This window comes from Anarhichas minor, unplaced genomic scaffold (assembly GCF_050575085.1).
Source record: "Anarhichas minor isolate MPS153535 unplaced genomic scaffold, ASM5057508v1 ptg000058l, whole genome shotgun sequence".
Taxonomy (NCBI): Eukaryota; Metazoa; Chordata; class Actinopteri; order Perciformes; family Anarhichadidae; genus Anarhichas; species Anarhichas minor.
The window spans coordinates 5,985,749-6,004,633 of record NW_027466504.1 but is presented as its reverse complement, the minus strand read 5'-3'; the positions used below and the strand labels follow the sequence as shown (position 1 = coordinate 6,004,633).

Genomic DNA, 18,885 nt, shown 5'->3' with positions numbered 1-18,885 from the left:
AGGCAGGTTTCCCAGAGCAGCTTGTTGTTTCGTCTATAATCACATTCACTCTTTTTTCTGAAAACGTTTTGAGTGTTGATTTTACAAAGAACCATACACTGGTGCCTGATACTATGTGCGAGCTGAGCTGAAAGGAATTAAAAAGCCTGCACACTAGCAGTGAACTGGCTGTGGGGGCCGGGCTCTATGTGGCCGCACTGGATCCAATGACTCAATGACACCAACTCTCTATTCACAATGGCCGAAGCTGTTGCTGTTGAAGCTGCCGTTATTTACTTCTCTCCAGAAAAAAAGAAACACAACAGTGAAGACATCATACAGACAGCACGATCAATACCAACCTGGAAGAGGATGCTTCATTTCACTTCTCTTTTTCTGTTGCGTTTGATTTTCACAACTTAACTGGCATCCACACTGGAAAGCGACAGTATCTTTGTATATATTGTTTAGAAAATCTCTAATAGATGTTCACAGTTGCTTGACTGGATGGCAAAAATACCCATGAAGTCTAAAATTGCTGGTTTAGTCGTCTAAAACAAGGATGTCAAGAGTTCTGGAGGTTCACTGGGTCATCGTGGGCTAATTGATGGGTTCAGATTCAAGTAAAAAAATCTTGCAGCGTGTTGCCTTTGAGCACTAACACACATACATACAACCATTCATGTTCTTGTATATATATATATATAGAGAGAGAGAGAGACATCTGTAGTAATATGGAACAGTGGAAATACCTTCAATTACAGCTGATGGTTTGGTGTGACATACGTTTCATAAATTCTTCTTGTGGAGGAGATTCTGTTCTGTGTATGGACGCTCCGTGGGGAGCATTTACGTGAGATCGGATTTCTGTACAGTAAAACAGCACACATAAAAACATGAGGACATGAAAATAAAAACATCCCACGCTGATTATGATGTTTCAAATGTTGTTCAATTCATTTTTTTCTAGAAAGGGAGGCAAGGGTTTCATTTTTTTTGGCGGGATGATGAACAGGGGTGCTGCCCATCTCCCCTGTTTCCCACACTACACAGTAGTTTCATTCTTCCAGGGTCCAGTGCGTATATTCCCCGTGCTGTCCGAAGTGTACAGTAGTCCTTCGTGCAGGCCCCCCTTAAGAATCCCATTCTGATTGGGCGGGTTCTGGGGGTAGGATTGTCTGCGCGGGGCGTGCATCTCCAGGTGGTGATGTGTCGCCAGCGGGTCCTGCTCGGCCACTTTGCCGCAGCCACACAGGAAGACGCCTGTGTCGCCGGCCTCTGCCGGGCACAGGGAAGGGAAAAGGTCTGCCTTGGTGCAGCAGATGTGCCTGTGGCAGGGGTTATGGCACGCCAGGGCCTCGTGCGTGGTGGCTGCAGCGGCGTGGCATGTGTGATGTCCATCATGGTGGCCTTCGTGGGCCAGATGTGGACAGATGTGGGCGTGGCGCTCGTGCGTGCTGTGGGGGCTGTCAGTGTGTGAGCTGTGCACGCTGCCTCCATCCACGCTGGAGGGGATGTGATAGGCGTACTCCCTCTCGCTCCCAGCCCCGCAAGCACCGGCCCCGGCCCGCCGGCTGAAGTGACGGCCTTTAGTCCTGGTGCTGCTCTTTAGGCAGGGGTGCAACTGGATCCCCGGCCGGTAACCCTCCGGGTCGGCATGTAGCAGCACGTGCGTGGCCGACGGCTCCTCTTCCATCAGCTGCTGGCTATGCAGGGCGGCGCAGCACGGCGTCACCGGTGCCAGACACGCCACGTGATTCTGCGAGGACGGAAGGGCGGCGTGCTTGCAGTGACTTAAGCTGCAATGGCTGCAGCTCGTCAGTGCTTTGCCCTGACATGGTGAGTCGTGGTGGCAGTGGCTGTGGCCGTGGCCGTGCCCGGTGGTGTCTCCATTCACGTTGACCTTGGGCCGCGCTTGGGCGGGCCCGTGGGCGCCGGAGCAGGCGCCGGAGCAGGCGTCGGCGCGTCGCCCGGGGCAACAGGAGCACCAGCAGTGCCAGACATCGTCGCGCTTGGCGCAGTGGTGGATGAGGATGAAGAGGCCGAGGGTGACGGAGAAGGCACCGTAAAGGCAGCTGAAGATCATGTCCAGGAAGTGGCCCTGTGACACGGCCAGCGCCCCGAAGGTCCAGGTGGCCAGGAACAGGAAGAGGGTGAAGGCCGCCGTCCGGAGCTGAGCCTTGAAGGAGTGCTCATTGGCTAGCAGCGCGGGGTTGATGGGGACGCCCGGGCAGCCAGCGGGGCAGTGGCCCCCACCCGACGGGGCTGCCAGGGCTCCAGGCTCGGCTCCCTGGTGGCAGTGCGTCGGCACGTCGACGGCGGCCAGCCTCTGGTGCTCCTCCGTCAGCTGCTTGAGCTCGTACTTCTTTTCGGGGTGTCGCCGCAGCTGGATGAAGGTGCAGATGAAGTAGGTGCATGTCACCAGGATGATGAAGGCCACGGGGCCAAAGAAGGCTCCCAGGCTGGGCTCCCACGCCATCCAGCAGCTGCAACACACACACACAAAGTTATTACTTAGATGTATGAATAACAGACTGTAGACTGCATGCAGCAGAGTGTGCAATTTAACCTTGACAGCACAAAACAAATGAAGGACTTACTACGGCGCTTGCTCCCCGCTGCCATAGTTGTCTATATTGACGGCTGCCGTGACCCCGCAGATGATGAGGGGCACTCCACCACTGACTAAATAAAATCTGTGAGGTGATAGAGGGACAAGCAGAGGCAGAGACAAGAAGAAAGTTTAAGAATCCTGTATCACATGGATTACAACAGCACACTGTGAAAATGTGACTGGGAAATTGTTTTAGGCACAAGAGAAAGATAATAAAAGAAAGATCCAAACAGACAAATAAGATGTTAGACTGGTGCAGCGAGTGGAGCTCACAACAAACAAGCAGTGACGCTGAGGAGAAGGCACGAGAATGTCTTTGCCAGCTGTCCTTCCCCCACTTTCCTCAAATGAGACTTTTGAGCTTGTCAGTGTGTTTGTGATCACACCTACTGTTTGTTTTCTTTGCTGCAAACCAAAGTGTGAAACAAATCTGTTTCCTATCGACGTGGGCATGATTGACTTGTCAAGCTGCAATTTATGTCATCTGCTGTTTGTAACAGCTCAGCAGACGTGAAGAGAAACCTGGATACGAGCAGAAGGAGACACGGAATTTTAATTCAGTTTTGCCTGCAAAGCACCAGAAGTCGGTGCGGTTAACCTACGCTGGTGGAAACTTTCATTTTAAAGGATGAACCTTCAAGTTAGTTTGGAATATTTTTGCAACTCTCTTGAGTGACAAACATTTTCAAGCGAGTAGGTGTAGTTTCAATCGCAACGTTCTCCTCTTCACATACAAACCACACTAAGGACTTCATAAACTGTTGCAATAGTGCCTGTTGTGTACAAATGTGACTTCACATGACACCAGGTGGCAACCTCTGGTTCTGAAAGGTGAAGCCAACGCTGAAGGGCCTTAAACTTGCATTCTTTCTACTGGCCATCAGGGGGCAACTCCTCTGGTTACAATAGGAAGTCAGCTTGTATAGAAGTCTATGAGAAAATGACTCTCACCTGATTTATTACCTCAGTAAACATTGTAAACATGAGTTTATGATCTCAATCGCTAGTCTTATTCAATACAGCATGATGTTCATTTAGTAAATTATGGTCCCATTTAGTTTTATGTTAGCTGTGTAGTAATACATCCAAAGGCCTTTATTGGCTGAAGATGGGAAAAAAAGAAAAGCTTCTGAGTTTTTACAAGATAAAAACAGCTGCACTGAGCGTCTGCCCTCCACCAGGCTGGACATGTCTGGGATTCAGTGTGGATTGTTACATTTAATAAATTGGAAGCTTATCTGTTCTGTAGAGCGAGCAAGTGGCCGACAACTAAAGTGCTTCAAGAAACGCAGAGGATTGCCTTTACACGCTTTTAACTACACATTTGGATCATTGCTGCTCAGCATTAGGGGTTTGTATGGTACAATAATCGTCACGGCATACGGTATTACACAATCATCATTATTGTTATTATTATCATTATTAGGTACATTAACCCTTAAAGGAATGAAACAATGTTTTTCTTTGGTTGAACAAAGCATTGCCCATTATTCTGAACAACTAAGCCATAGTCACATGTATCCATGACAATAGTTTTATTGTTTTTCTACAGGTACATAAAGCATAAACGCAGGGAGATCAATGAGCACTGAAAAAAACATGATTCAACAATCAGTTGATGATATACAATCAGATTCGACTATGTAAATTCTTAGAAGGGGACACCCTTCCCGTAGATACCCAAAGGTGCATGGCATGATAACCGTCAATTATACCATAGTAGACCATGAAACCAGTTCATACCTCTGTAACCCTACTCGGCACACTATACGTTGGTTTTGAGCCTTTTCAGACAACAATGCTCGACTGCGAGATGCAATTAAACACATTAAGAGCAAAGGCAGCGCATCCGAATGTGAAGTAACGTCAGCAGCAGACTGTGAACAAATGAGGAAATAACAATGGAAAGAAGAAAGAAAATGTACATGTTTGCTATTTTTCTGCGATGCTCTTAAAATTGCCTCTATTGTACTGTAACCGCCTTGAGTATCGCCATGATGAGTTCTACCTATGTAGAATCAGAAGGTCTTCTCATCAGCTTGGTATGATCAGGCCCTCATCTGCCTCCCAGTGAATACACTTTCCTCATTCTTCAGGTACACGGGCGATACTCTCAACAATGCACTTGCGTCACAATATCGCACATGTCATGAGCTTTAAGAATCCCGGGCAGGAACAAAGCTGATCCCCAGCAGCCCATTTTCTCTGCACTCCCCCCCCCCCCCCCCCTCTCTCTCTCTCTCTGTCATCCACTTTCCTATACAACACTATGCTATTTCCTCTTCCTTCCAATTCAATCTCAACCTCTGTCACCGGTCTAACCTTTCCACCACTCCGTCTTCCTCCATCTTCGTTCCTCGGTTTCCGTCCCTTCTCTCCCTCAGTCTCTCTCTCCCAATCTGTCCTCCGTCACAGAGCACCCGTCCCCCAAAAAAATTCAATTACAATCAAGATGTTTGTCTGGGCTGGTTTGGCGAGGGGTGTTTCGGTGGATGGATGAAGAAGGGGGGGGGGGGGGGGGGGCATTACCGGCCTGTCAGTGGAACGGCTCCCCCGGGGGACTCTCCTCTCCAACAGAAAGCCATTTACACAGCAGTCAGCCAGAAAAGCATAAATGAGAAGAACTAGGATGTTAAAGCGCCCTGTGTTGTATAAGCCTCATTCCCCTTTATCCCCTCTAGGAAAGCCTGCTTGTGTTACATGGAGCATACATGCAAAAAACACATACCTACATGTGTGATCCAATTACTCTCTAAATGCTGCTCTGCTTTTATGCAAAAAAGGTGCTCCTTCACATTGACATTCTTTCCAATGCACAAACACTTTGACGGATGCATTTTTGTTGGCCATTCTATTAAAAAGAAAAGGCTGTGAATGCAGAGTTGTGCTTCTGAGTGAGTTTAGGAACAGCAATCATTTGATATAAATAGACCCTGAAGTGCCTTTTAGCCGGCAGCTACACGGTGACTCCACAGCCATCCTCGCTCCTCTGCTCACGCACCGTCCTCTGTCTTGTGACTGCGAGCTGTCCTTCTCTCTGGACCCGGTCCAGGATCCACATAGCACAGCTGGGGTTAGCTTAGCTTAGCATAAAGACTGGAAACAGGGGAAACAGCTAGCTGGGCTCTGTCCAAAGGTAACAGCACTTCTAAAGCTCACTAATTAACGCATTATAATGCATTTAATGCGTACAAAAACTGTCAACATTTCAGATTGTGGTTTAATGAGAAGTTGTGTGCCACAGTATTTCTTGGTCAGGCAGATATTGTTAACCTGTTGACGGACCCGAGCCAGCTTTTCCCCCTTTGTTTCCAGTAACTGGCTGCTAGCTGTAGCCTTTTATTTAAAGAGGAGCACCACATATATGAATAATTCCAATAAGTTATTTCCATGGCCGAGGAAAGATCAATCAATATCTGTGAACATGAGTCTCAAACAAGTCTCAAACTTGTGTGATGTCATCGGGTGTATAAGAAATGAATGGGAGAATCGATGCTTGTTTTCTTTTTTTACACCCGAATGAGCTTTATTCTATTGTGGCGCTCTCAGTTGTGAAACTGAAAATGTACCCGGATACTCGGAACATTCCCCCGGATGCTCCCAGCGTCATCTATACTCAGTCATTCCCAAAGACTGGGTCGCTGGAGATTTTATCAGGGTCATCAAATCATTTTGCAGAATTCCACTGAATGTCTTCCGTGGTCTTTTATATCTGCAGAACACCTTTGAGCCACATGGGGGTGCCTGGATGTTTGCATTGTTCTGATAATAGTAGCCTACTAATAACATTGAATCTTATATGAAAGGCTAGCGTACATTCTCTACGTTAACTCCGCCTAAAAGCGTTTATTTGGTCTCATTTATAACGTATTTAACGTGTGTAAATGTTTTCAATAACAAATGTATTTAACAAAGTTGTGCTTTATCAAATGTATATCTCTTCAAAATGGCTAAATTACCTATTAAAGGTAAGATAAGGTGATGTGGAAATGGCAGTAAAAATGGTCAGGAACTTTCATTTACGCACAAATTCAATGTGCTGTAATAATTTAGAGATAAGCGCTGTTGTGAATTGGTTCGCAATGGTTTTACAAAAGTGGATCCCCAGAAACACTGATCTATAACATCTCGCCCCATTCATTATCTATGGAGCATTTCCACACTTTATACTTGATGACACCACAGATTTGAGTTAGAGCAATCTAGTTTTTGGATTTGGGGGAGAGTTGTTTATTTTGACTAACATTTCTGGACTGTCTTAGACCACAGGAATAACATGTATGAATTTTGAAAATGGGCGCAGTTCCCCTTTAAGGGACAGATATGAGAGTGGTGTCTCCAGAGTCTTCTCATCTGACTCGGACAGATAATGATTAAGCCTGTTTCTGAAAATGCAGAACTATTGCTTTAAAACAGCATTGTGCAACCGTCCAGTATATTCATTTCATATTCTTCTTTCCACTGATGTTAAGTCACTTTGTGATTTTAGAGCGATACTCTACCTCACTAGACCATTTCATTTTTTAATACACATATCTCATAATGCATCACCACTCACTGATACCAGCCATTTCCCTCTCAAAAGCTAAGAGTAGCTTCTCTAAAGCGCCCCCCGAACCAGGGAAAAGCAGATCTGTGTAATACAGCTTTACTCTGTGTCTTTTAAGAAGTGCATTAGCCTGTTTGGAATCCTTAATAATATTGACAGCTGGGGAAAAATGCTGCTGGTCACATTGAACAGATGTTGGAGATTCTATACTAGGAGGCAAGTCTTGCTTTAGAAGAATGATCTGCGCCCATCACGCCAGATGACTGTCAGTTAACAGCATGAGCAGGGACGTTTAATGTGTGTGTGGTCCAACGCGGTGCAGCAGGCTTTCTGACAAAGGTCAGCATGCGACGGTGTGCTGGATACGCCGTCAGACGCTGTCAGGAGCGGAGGGACAGCGAGAGGTAGATGAGGATGAAGAGGCCGGTTGCTGCGAGGGGGAGGGAGGAGGAGAAATTGATTTGTCTCCAGCTGCTAAGTCTCATTGCCTGAGCCTGTCTGACGGGGAGCATTACAGTCAATCACTGTGGATCAACTCGACTGCCGCGCCACACGACCTGCCCCCCCCCACCGCCGCCTGGCCCCAGACAAATTATCTCATTCACAAGCGGTGCATGATGGGAGAGCCTCGAGAACATTCCACACTAAAACCCCTGATCACGCAGGTGTCTGAGGATCTGCTTTGCGAGCAAAGTGCTGCCGGTGGCATTGAGGGGGATCCTTATCTGGTGGGGTCCTTATCCTAAGTGACTTTCAGCGAGTCTTCAAGAATACATTATTGAGCAGATATCAGTTTTTAATAATGTCAGACATAAGATGCTGCTCATTTATAGATGTTTTTATAGATATTAGTTCCAGGTGTATGGGTGATAAAGGTCCATGTGAGTGCTACGTGTGTCCCAAAAAACCTCTAAAACACCCCATAGAAAGCAAACAGTAAGTTATTCCACTAGGGTTCACATCCAGTGCAGCTCCACATGTATAAATCATTTTCTTGTGTGGGGGTCATTCGCTGTATCATCTGGAAAATATTTCGCAAAATTCATGGAAATTCAAGCAACTGAAACGGCACTTGATATTTTCCAACGGCTTTAAGGAAACGATTCTGTAAAAAAACCGAATATGATTAGATGACAAACAGGCATTTGTTACGGTGCGCCCTCTGTTTGCCTCCGTATCTGCGCTCTCGAAACCTTCCCTTAAAAGGATTTCTCGTCGAAGCGTCTTGGAGTTCAGCTCCAGCTGCAATGTGCAGAAGAGCTCACGCAGCACCTTCTCACCGTGGAGGAAGAGAGCCGCATGTGTCCACAAGCTGATCCTCTTAAACACGGCAAAACGTCGCGAGTAAGCAGAAAAGGAATGAAGTGGAGAATGAGTGAAAAAAAGTAAAATCATAATCATTAAAAGTAGAAATTCAATCTTATGTGTGTCTCTAAGGGAATAGGAATTTAATGGGTCAAAGGGCTAAATGCATTTAGATTTGTGATAACGCTCCTGGCTCAGCAGCCTCCTGGGTGATTGAGGTAATTAGTTATAGCACGGGGGTGATGCCGTAGTAACAGCTTGTTTTAAGTCGTTCACTTCTTCGTCCTTCCTCCTCCTCCTCCTGACATTCATCTGCCCTCCATTCTTTTTGCCTTACAGGGTAGTAGGAAGCCTCAAACAGAATAACTGAGCCAAAACATTTACTGAACACCCAGTTCAGCTATTCCAGACATTTTCCTCTGACAAATGCCTGCCAGAATTTGTATCTATACCTATGGGAAAACTGCAGAATCTGAGGCTTCAAAATGTTTTAATACTACAAAAAAAAAACACATCATTGTCAGGCTAGAGCAGTGGTTCCTAACATTTTTTGTCTTGATGTAACATTACCCCCATATCCTTGTCAGATGACGCCTGTCATGTTCCAAAGCTGGTCTTTTCAGTTGATTTCATAGTAGATGAAGAATTGGAGATCAATCATTTTTTTTCCATGCAAGTGAATTATGAATGTTTAGGTGGTCAATTTTGCATGCTTACTACTCCCAGCATGATCTCATGGTAAGGCATATTAATAGCAAGCCTTTTTAAAGGACATTTCACATGCCATGTCATACATTTTAAGCTTTTTACGTGTCATTTAACGCCCCGTTCTCATTGCTTTGTAAGCTTTCCACATGTCATTTAACGAACCCCTTCTCATTCCCAACTTGTCACATACGGACATGTGGTAGCAGTTTTAAACACGTCTTTAACATTGTAAATTTATAACAACAATTACTTGGCTATGTTTAGGCAACAAAACTTCCTAGTTAGGTTTAGTAACAGATCATGGGTTGGTTTGGATTGAAACATGTTTGTTACGTGAAGTTGTACATAAGTTAAATAGTCAACGTAAATAAGTCAACGGCTGACTTTTGGTTTCACGCGGGAAAGGAATACTGGTCTGCTGGGTGAAAGTCATGTGTTTGTTTCACCCATCCATCCATTACAGCTAACAGTGTTTATCCCTTACTTTTAGCTAACAGTGTTTATCTATTACTTTTAGCTAACAGTGTTTATCTATTACTGTAAGCTAACAGTGTTTATCTATTACTGTAAGCTAACAGTGTTTATCTATTAATTTTAGCTAACAGTGTTTATCTATTACTGTAAGCTAATAGTGTTTATCTATTACTGTAAGCTAATAGTGTTTATCTATTACTTTTAGCTAACAGAGCTTATCTATTACTGTAAGCTAACAGTGTTTATATATTACTGTAAGCTAACAGTGTTTATCTATTACTTTTAGCTAACAGTGTTTATCTATTACTTTTAGCTAACAGTGTTTATCTATTACTGTAAGCTAATAGTGTTTATCTATTACTGTAAGCTAACAGTTTTTATCTATTACTGTAAGCTAACAGTTTTATCTATTGCTTTTAGCTAATAGTGTTTATCCCTTACTTTTAGCAAACAGTGTTTATCTATTACTGTAAGCTAACAGTGTTTATCTATTACTGTAAGCTAACAGTGTTTATCTATTAATTTTAGCTAACAGTGTTTATCTATTACTGTAAGCTAACAGTGTTTATCTATCACTGTAAGCTAATAGTGTTTATCTATTACTGTAAGCTAACAGTGTTTGTCTATCACTGTAAGCTAATAGTGTTTATCTATTACTGTAAGCTAACAGTGTTTATCTATTACTGTAAGCTAATAGTGTTTATCTATTACTTTTAGCTAACAGTGTTTATCTATTACTGTAAGCTAACAGTATTTATCTATTACTGTAAGCTAACAGTGTTTATCTATTACTGTAAGCTAACAGTGTTTATCTATTACTTTTAGCTAACAGTGTTTATCTATTACTGTAAGCTAATAGTGTTTATCTATTACTGTAAGCTAACAGTGTTTATCTATTACTTTTAGCTAACAGTGTTTATTTATTACTGTAAGCTAACAGTGTTTATCTATTACTGTAAGCTAACAGTGTTTATCTATTACTGTAAGCTAACAGTGTTTATCTATTACTTTTAGCAAACAGTGTTTATCTATTACTGTAAGCTAACAGTGTTTATCTATTACTGTTAGCTAACAGTGTTTATCTATTACTTTTAGCAAACAGTGTTTATCTATTACTGTAAGCTAACAGTGTTTATCTATTACTTTTAGCTAACAGTGTTTATCTATTACTGTAAGCTAACAGTGTTTATCTATTACTTTTAGCAAACAGTGTTTATCTATTACTGTAAGCTAACAGTTTTTATCTATTGCTTTTAGCTAATAGTTTATCTATTACTGTAAGCTAACTGTGTTTATCTATTACTGTAAGATAATAGTGTTTATCTATTACTGTAAGCTAACTGTGTTTATCTATTACTGTAAGCTAATAGTGTTTATCTATTACTTTTAGCTAACAGTGTTTATCTATTACTGTAAGCTAATAGTGTTTATCTATTACTGTAAGCTAACAGTGTTTATCTATTACTTTTAGCTAACAGTGTTTATTTATTACTGTAAGCTAACAGTGTTTATCTATTACTGTAAGCTAACAGTGTTTATCTATTACTGTTAGCTAACAGTGTTTATCTATTACTTTTAGCAAACAGTGTTTATCTATTACTGTAAGCTAACAGTGTTTATCTATTACTTTTAGCTAACAGTGTTTATCTATTACTGTAAGCTAACAGTGTTTATCTATTACTGTTAGCTAACAGTGTTTATCTATTACTTTTAGCAAACAGTGTTTATCTATTACTGTAAGCTAACAGTTTTTATCTATTGCTTTTAGCTAATAGTTTATCTATTACTGTAAGCTAACTGTGTTTATCTATTACTGTAAGATAATAGTGTTTATCTATTACTGTAAGCTAACTGTGTTTATCTATTACTGTAAGCTAATAGTGTTTATCTATTACTGTAAGCTAACAGTGTTTATCTATTACTGTAAGCTAACAGTGTTTATCTATTACTGTAAGCTAACAGTGTTTATCTATTGCTTTGAGCTAATAGTGTTTATCTATTCATCTATTACTTTAAACTAAGTGTTTATCCCTTACTTTTTTATCCATGACCTTTAGGTAATTATAGTGACTTCTCTGCTCGCTTGCTAACTAGTTTTCATGCAACAGCATGGCCTTAAGGTGTTCCAGCTGACTCACATTTGTGAGAGGTGTGTAACGTGCAGTTAGCCTATCATAGCTGTGTTTCTTACCATGACGATACAATTACTGTACCTAATTCTTCCTAAATATGTACTCTTATTAGGATATACAGTTTATTTTTTTATTTTATCATAATTTGTATTTTCTAACAATTAATACAATTTCAAGTACAGGTACACCTGGTTGGGACTTTGGGCAGGAGCATAGAAAGCCACAGATAATGATGATGGCAATGCTTAGGTTAATGAGATTAAAACAGCTGCAAGGCAATCCTCTATAGTTCCCTCTGACCCAACTGTTGCTCTATTTAAATGGCTTTAGGTAGACTGTTTTGTACTTTAATGATAATCACTAAATAGTTGAATGACCAGACAAGCCCAGTGAGGAAAGAAAGGAAAATACTTAAAGACATTCATTCTTATTCATATGAAGTTAACTGACTGCTGCTTGTCAGTCTTATGCAACTCCCTTTGTCAGAGTTATTGTTGCTTTGCAGCAGTTAACAGCTTGAATATCACCTGTAACAGGTGAGTATGAGCTAAATAGGTCTCAGAACACAAGTTTGACTGATGAAGAGAAATTATTTTGGCTTCATAATCTCTGGCATTTCACAATAAGTGAGTTATTATCATTATCATTATCATGTAAAACCTAAGCTTCTTTCCTCGTGGCTGACAGTGACTCAGGTTAAAAATGCAATTTCTTAACATGAGCAAATGTGGGAAAAAATCCAAAAGGAGAGCCACAACGGTATAAATAGGAAGACCTGACAGCTATGTGACTACAGAGTGAACAAAGCCAGAGACTTGAAAGAATGCAAACGTGGATGTCTCTGCAGATAAACGATGCAATAACTCATCTGTGTAAAGCTATTGTTGCTGTCTAAAAGGAAACATGAGCCAGCAAACACCCGAGAAAATACATAAACTAGCATAAATCAATATACATACGCACGAATACTCAATACACACACTTCTGCACACTTGGACGGGAGAAGGACGAATCAACCTTACAAACACACATATGATTAATTACTCAGTTCACTTAAGCCACATTCATTTGGACATTTGCAATTAGAAATAAAGAAACTCAAAGGCCTCAAAGTTGTACATCAATGCCACGATTCTCCCACACATGAACTCCTGTGTTACCAGCTGGACGCAGACAGGTAGGACCACATTCAAATCAAATCAGTAGAAACACTTAATAAGCACGGCTTAAACTTCTCAAACATGATCAAATTTGTAGATATTTTACTTGTGTATAAGATGTTTACTCTGTAACTTCGTTTGCTGCTGCTACAAACAAATTTCCCCCTGGGGATGAATAAAGTATACATCTATCTATCTATCTATCTATCTATCTATCTATCTATCTATCTATCTATAACATTTGTCATGGTCTGGCCCCTCCCCCGCTCAATGAATTCAAAAATACCACATCGACAAAGTACCTTTGGACAGTCAGCCTTTTCCTGTTGGCCATCACATTCCTGGAACACTGAACCCACAGAACTAAGGATCTAAAGACCGGTGGTTATTGGACAATCAAATTACATTGTTCTACTCATTGTCAGTGTGCTTTTATCTGTGCTTTTATCTTGTATGTTTTCTTTTAATGCCATCAACCTGCCAGCGCCTGAAGATGAAAATTAGCCTGTAAAGCTATAAATCTGTCACATTTACATCATGGCAGCTGCTCCTGTTAAAAGTATTTAATTTACTTTATACCTCTGCTTCACAACATTTAAGAAGCAAAATATTTGACTTTTTACTCCAATACATTCGTTTTCAGGTTAAGATTTTACATTAAAAATACACATCAAATATACATTAAGCGAGTGGTTTCTTCTGCTTTTTCTTCTTTCCTCCCCCACTGATCATTGTGCGACCCCCTCAGATGTATCTTCAGAGGAGGCCCGACCCACTGGACTACACTACGTAAAGCTATTGCAAACCTAGCCGAGCAGCTGCAACAGTAAAGTACTACTTACACATTGATGCATCAACAATTTCATAATAATAGTCGCATAGTCTGCAGAATTTGCTTTACCAAGAATTGTTGTATTGGCACTTTTACTTAAGTAAAGGATCCGAGTACTTCCACCACAGCTTAAAATCATTCATTCAAGCTGGGCCGGGTACAGCCAGTGATTGTACAAGACTTCTCACAGTTTCAGTCAGGTAATGAAATGACAAAAAAAGAAAAAAGAAAAAATGAAATAGCAAAGCAAATAATTGCACAGTTAACCAGTCCTTGGCCTCTGAAGATATACACACACAGCAAGCAGCAAGAACAGAGCCAGAAAGATCAAAAGCACTCACATATATAAAGGAGTTTGTTTACTCCTCCGTCTCGAGGCAGTCAGGGTTGAGGAGGTTTTGCGAGGACATTTCTGCTTACCTCAACAGGGGCTGTTTAGGGGGCGGAGGCGGGTCACCATCTTGGCTCTGCGGAGGCTTCTTGGTCACCTGCTTGTAAATGTTCCTGGCCGTCACCCCGAGCCACAGCATGGTCGACAGGGACGAGTAGTGCAGCACCACCCCGACCTGACGTAGGGTGAAAGAGGGCGCGTCAAGTTATTTATTCGACGTCTCTGAACTTTTTCCATATACTGTACACTGTGTCTCTCTGGAAAATGTCAGACTTGATTATATTCCTGTGACTCAAAGCGAAGATGTTCAGGGGGGAGCTGCCACTCCTCTCTCAAAAAAATACCCATCATCAATGTCACTCCAAGGGTGTCTCCGTAGAGACCTGCCTGCTTTGTCTTATCCTTCGCTAAAAGACAATGATACAAGAAATGTTCAAAAAGTGCTTCTGAATCATCAAGGTTGTTTTGGGATAAGAGCATTACGGCGAGGTTATACTGTTGGATACCGAGCAGCTCCTTATCAGTTGAGTTAGAGGACACGGGGGTGTGCACTGCGAATAACAAATCTGAATATAAATGATAGTCACGTTGACAACTACCAGGGCGTGATTGTGTTCCGAAATGCGCGGCGTACGTACCTCCGCTCTTCCTCGCTTTAATATTCATGAATTATGTTTGGATGGGGGAACTGATCTAACTTTGTTTAAAGGCTTTGCCAGCTCATAGAAAGAGCAGAGAGTTATGAGAGAGCAAGAGAGAGAGAGAGAGAGAGAGAGAGAGAGAGAGAGAGAGAAAATTAGAATGCGCTGAGCCTTTTCTCCACCCAGTCAGTCTGTTCATGAGGTGACAACCTGAGACACCCAATCAAATGGCTTCTCGCCAGCCTGGTAGGCCTAGGGACTGAAGCTAGTGTACCAGAGTCCAGATGCTAATTGGAAATGTCCTTGAGCTGGTTATAGAGAGCAAAGAGCGGGTGGGAAGTCAATCACTGCTGCGGAGTCAGAGCTTCATTAGTGCCAAGAGCAGACGGGGAGGACGTGTGTTTGCAAAATGGAAATAAGGGGGAGAGGAGGAGTTCTCAAATGATCAGAGATGGTGAAGGTGTGTGTGTGTGTGTGGGGGGGGGGGCACATTGATCACAACTGGCTGATTAAGTTCCTGATAAAGAAACAAGAACTTACCCCTAATGCAGGAAGTCAAATTGCATTATTAAAGCATGCTGTCAATCTAGCAATTCTCTTTAATAGCTAATACAGACCGCACAATTGTACATTAGTTGTCAAGCATGTTCAGTACTACTATACAATACTATACTGTAATGCAGTATAGATGCACCTTGGAGGCGTGTATAAGTATGATTTCAGGGACCCCTGTATGAGTTCTATTAATTATTCTAGACAGTCAGGTTTTTGGACATCCTCAGTCAAGATGTAACCTGACGCGCCAGATGGTTTGTTACAGAGAACCATCTGAGAAGCCCTCATTGGAAACTGTTGGGAAAAGGGCAGGCACTTTCAAAAAGAATACTTGGCAGTTGATTGGATGTACCATCTGTCAATCAAACTCATGTCGAAGCCAGTCGGGAGCAATCTCTGAACCCATCGGCTGGTGACGGATAAGCCTCAGGGGGCGAGGGGCTGTATTTCTGGGGTTCCTGTGTAGAAAGCAATTATCTGGGCCAAGACTTCCTTTTCCGTGCGCTACAGTCCGATTAGCAACTTGAGATACGAGACCGGAGGTGGAGAGACGTCGCAAGTAGTCAGTTCACGAGCTTTCGCCACCGTCAGACGATAGCGGATGGGTTCCCAGATTGCATTTCGGCCAGTGTGTTCTGCCTCTTTTGCTCCCCACACGGGCTGTTTACCTGAGTTCAACTAAATCACGCTCAACCGCGATTGAAAAGTCGTAGAGATTTTCCATATAAATGCAGAATCTGTTTCTAGATATTACGTCTGGAGAAGAGCAAAAACATCTTTTCCATCGTGTAAAGCCTTCAGTGGCGTCCTTTGCTCTTCTATCGATGAAGAAAACCAGTTATGATCTAACCGATGCTATTGCCGCTACGCTAACCTCTGTAGGAGCCGCCAATGTTGTTTTGAACGAACAGTCGCCTCTCTGTGTCGTCGCGTCACACATCTAAACCACGCCTGTAGCTGCCAGTAGCTTCCTACAGGACGCTGATTGGTCCGCACATAAAGCGCATTACTTGAAGCCTGACAAGATGGGTTTTCATGACATCTTGTGATTCACACACTGTGACAGCAGCTGGTCAAATCTTGACTATGTGGGAGAAACTGTCCGTGTAGCAGCAAGACTTCTCAACTCACCAGCTGACACTTTTGGTTTCGACCAGCAAGTTGAATAAAAATCGGTTTGATTAAAAAGAGACCCCCCCCCAGCCCCCCTCTATTTCAACAACACTGCATAAGACTCTCCAAAATCCAAAGATGAGCACACTCACTGATCTCAGACTAGTAAGCAACCAAATAATGATGCCAAACCCAAAACCACATCATCCACCAGGACTGCAACTGGGAAATCGAACAGGAACAGCAGCTTGCCATCTCAGACGACGTCAGCCACGGATGTCACCAGAGAAACTACCACATCGGTCATTTGTTTATGAGCTGGAAACCACCTATGTTTACATTTTCTTGACACAAATCCTCTTGTAGGCGTGTGTGAATAATGACTGTTCTCTCTTTGAAGCAAAATCTCTTGGATTGGAGGTCAGCCAAGCATCTTTGACACTGTTCACATCCTGTCTCTCACCTACACCTACAATGTTGGTTTCTCCAAAACCATAGTAAAGAACAAATCATTTACCTTTTTTTTGGTTACGGTAAGCATGTTTAGATAAGACCTATAATGAATCAGCGCATGGATATGTTGATGAGGACAGTCTGATAAACACAGTCCCGTTTGAACTATTGGTCTATTGGTAGTTGCTGTGTGCTTTTCTCCGGATGTCCCTTTGTGGGTAAATACATGATTTGAGCCAGCGATCGGATCAGTGAGCAGCACAATCACGATGCAGTTAACAAAAACGGGGAGCTGGAAAATGAGAGCTGGGAAAAGTCAGAGCTTCTGTCACCTCAGACTCCCTCTTTGTAATCACTCAGGAGGGCTGACGATGACGCCTTAAATGAATCAAACTGCACACCCACACAGAAGCATTAAGGGGGCATTCATAGTGAATTATAATGCATTCATAATGCTTCATGGCTACACGCATTAACACACATAATGCTGTCTGCTGTCAACAGTCATGGCACATTATGACATTGCAATGAATTATGAGTTGAAGTATCTTATGGATGGTATTGGCTATTCTTGCATAATCGTCATGGTGATACTTTCCATGATGAATTAAAAACATACTTATAATGCATTTTAATCTGCGTACAGCACTGTGTTTTTATATAAGCACAACACATGTCACAACGCATGTTATAATGACTTTCAAGTACCGTAACACTTCATAATTGTTGGCCTTTTTTTTTGCAAGAATCACAATGTATTATAATTCCGATCGTTATAAAACATAAACTTTTAATAATGCGTAATAATAATCACTGTCATGATGCATTATAATGGTATTATAAGTTATTCTACCTCTAATTCTAAGTACATGCAAGAACAAACAAAATATTTGTATTTAAAGCACACAATGACCACTGACCGTAACTATAATGCATTATACAAATACATTTATGTAATATAACTGGGATGTATAAAGCACTATAATCTCACTGAGTGACCAGCAATCATTAAAAATGATGATGATTGACCGTATAAGTCATTATAAAATGATGTATGATGAGTTGTGATTATTGATATGCAGCATTATGAATATCTATGAGTGTTTATAAATAGAATTAAACAGTGCTGTGGGCAGATTGTAATGCACTACAAGTATGTTTATAGTGCATTATCGACCTCATAGAAAGTGTTACCATAATCACTTATGATGCAGCATGGATTATTTTAAATGCATGAAAATGCATTACACTCTACTTGCCGGCAACAATGAAACAATATGATAAAGCATGCGCTATTATAGATATGTCGATATGCACGTCACTGTACTTGACACATACAATCAGACTGCAGGGGCCATAAAAGCAGACTATGAGTCCTTACTACAGTGGATTGTTGAGGTGTGTATTAATACGCGAGTACAGGAAGTCACTGTGTATTTTAAGCCTCATCAGTCAACCTATAGTTATGGATAATTTGTCAAGAGCATCCATAACACTTCACGTGCTTATGAGTGTAGTCATGAAGCATTACACTGTAATTGCATTATAATTATGTGGTTTGATTTAGACTCATTAAATTGTGACAGCCGAAAAGAAAAGTCTGTATTTTGCATCCAGACGTATGAGGTCACTAGAACGAGCTAAAGCTAGCACACTCCAACGTGTCTCTGTCTCCGTTTACGGCCTTGACTCCCTCACCTCGACTGTATCGCATCATACAGTCAACTTATTAGCCGTAGTTAGCTTCGAAGTGCTTTTAGGCTACGTGCTCCTTCATGGTCATTTGAGTAAAAGAGCAACAGATGTGACAAGATGAAGACGAGACATGAGGTGTCATGTTTGATACAAGTCAAGTCACAGAGAATGTGATTTAATGTGAAAGGTGAAAGTAATGAGGAGTCAGCACAGCAGGCTCGCTGTGCACCTTTCTGTTACAGGTACGCTGCAAACACACCAAAGTATGGACTGTAGGCTCACTG

At 42.1% G+C, this 18,885-nt stretch overlaps 1 protein-coding gene across 1 annotated transcript in view; it reads right to left on the bottom strand.

Moving 5' to 3' along the window:
• Nucleotides 1-1,024: 1,024 nt before the first annotated feature.
• adgra1b (adhesion G protein-coupled receptor A1b) overlaps nt 1,025-18,885 on the bottom strand; it is a 148,320-nt gene continuing 130,459 nt past the window's right edge. Inside the window, exons 17-19 of the mRNA XM_076077200.1 lie at nt 14,174-14,319; nt 2,580-2,675; nt 1,025-2,465 (exon numbers count right to left, since the gene is read on the bottom strand). Of these exons, the coding sequence (XP_075933315.1) occupies nt 1,025-2,465; nt 2,580-2,675; nt 14,174-14,319 (1,683 nt within the window). The remainder of the gene's footprint in view (nt 2,466-2,579; nt 2,676-14,173; nt 14,320-18,885) is intronic.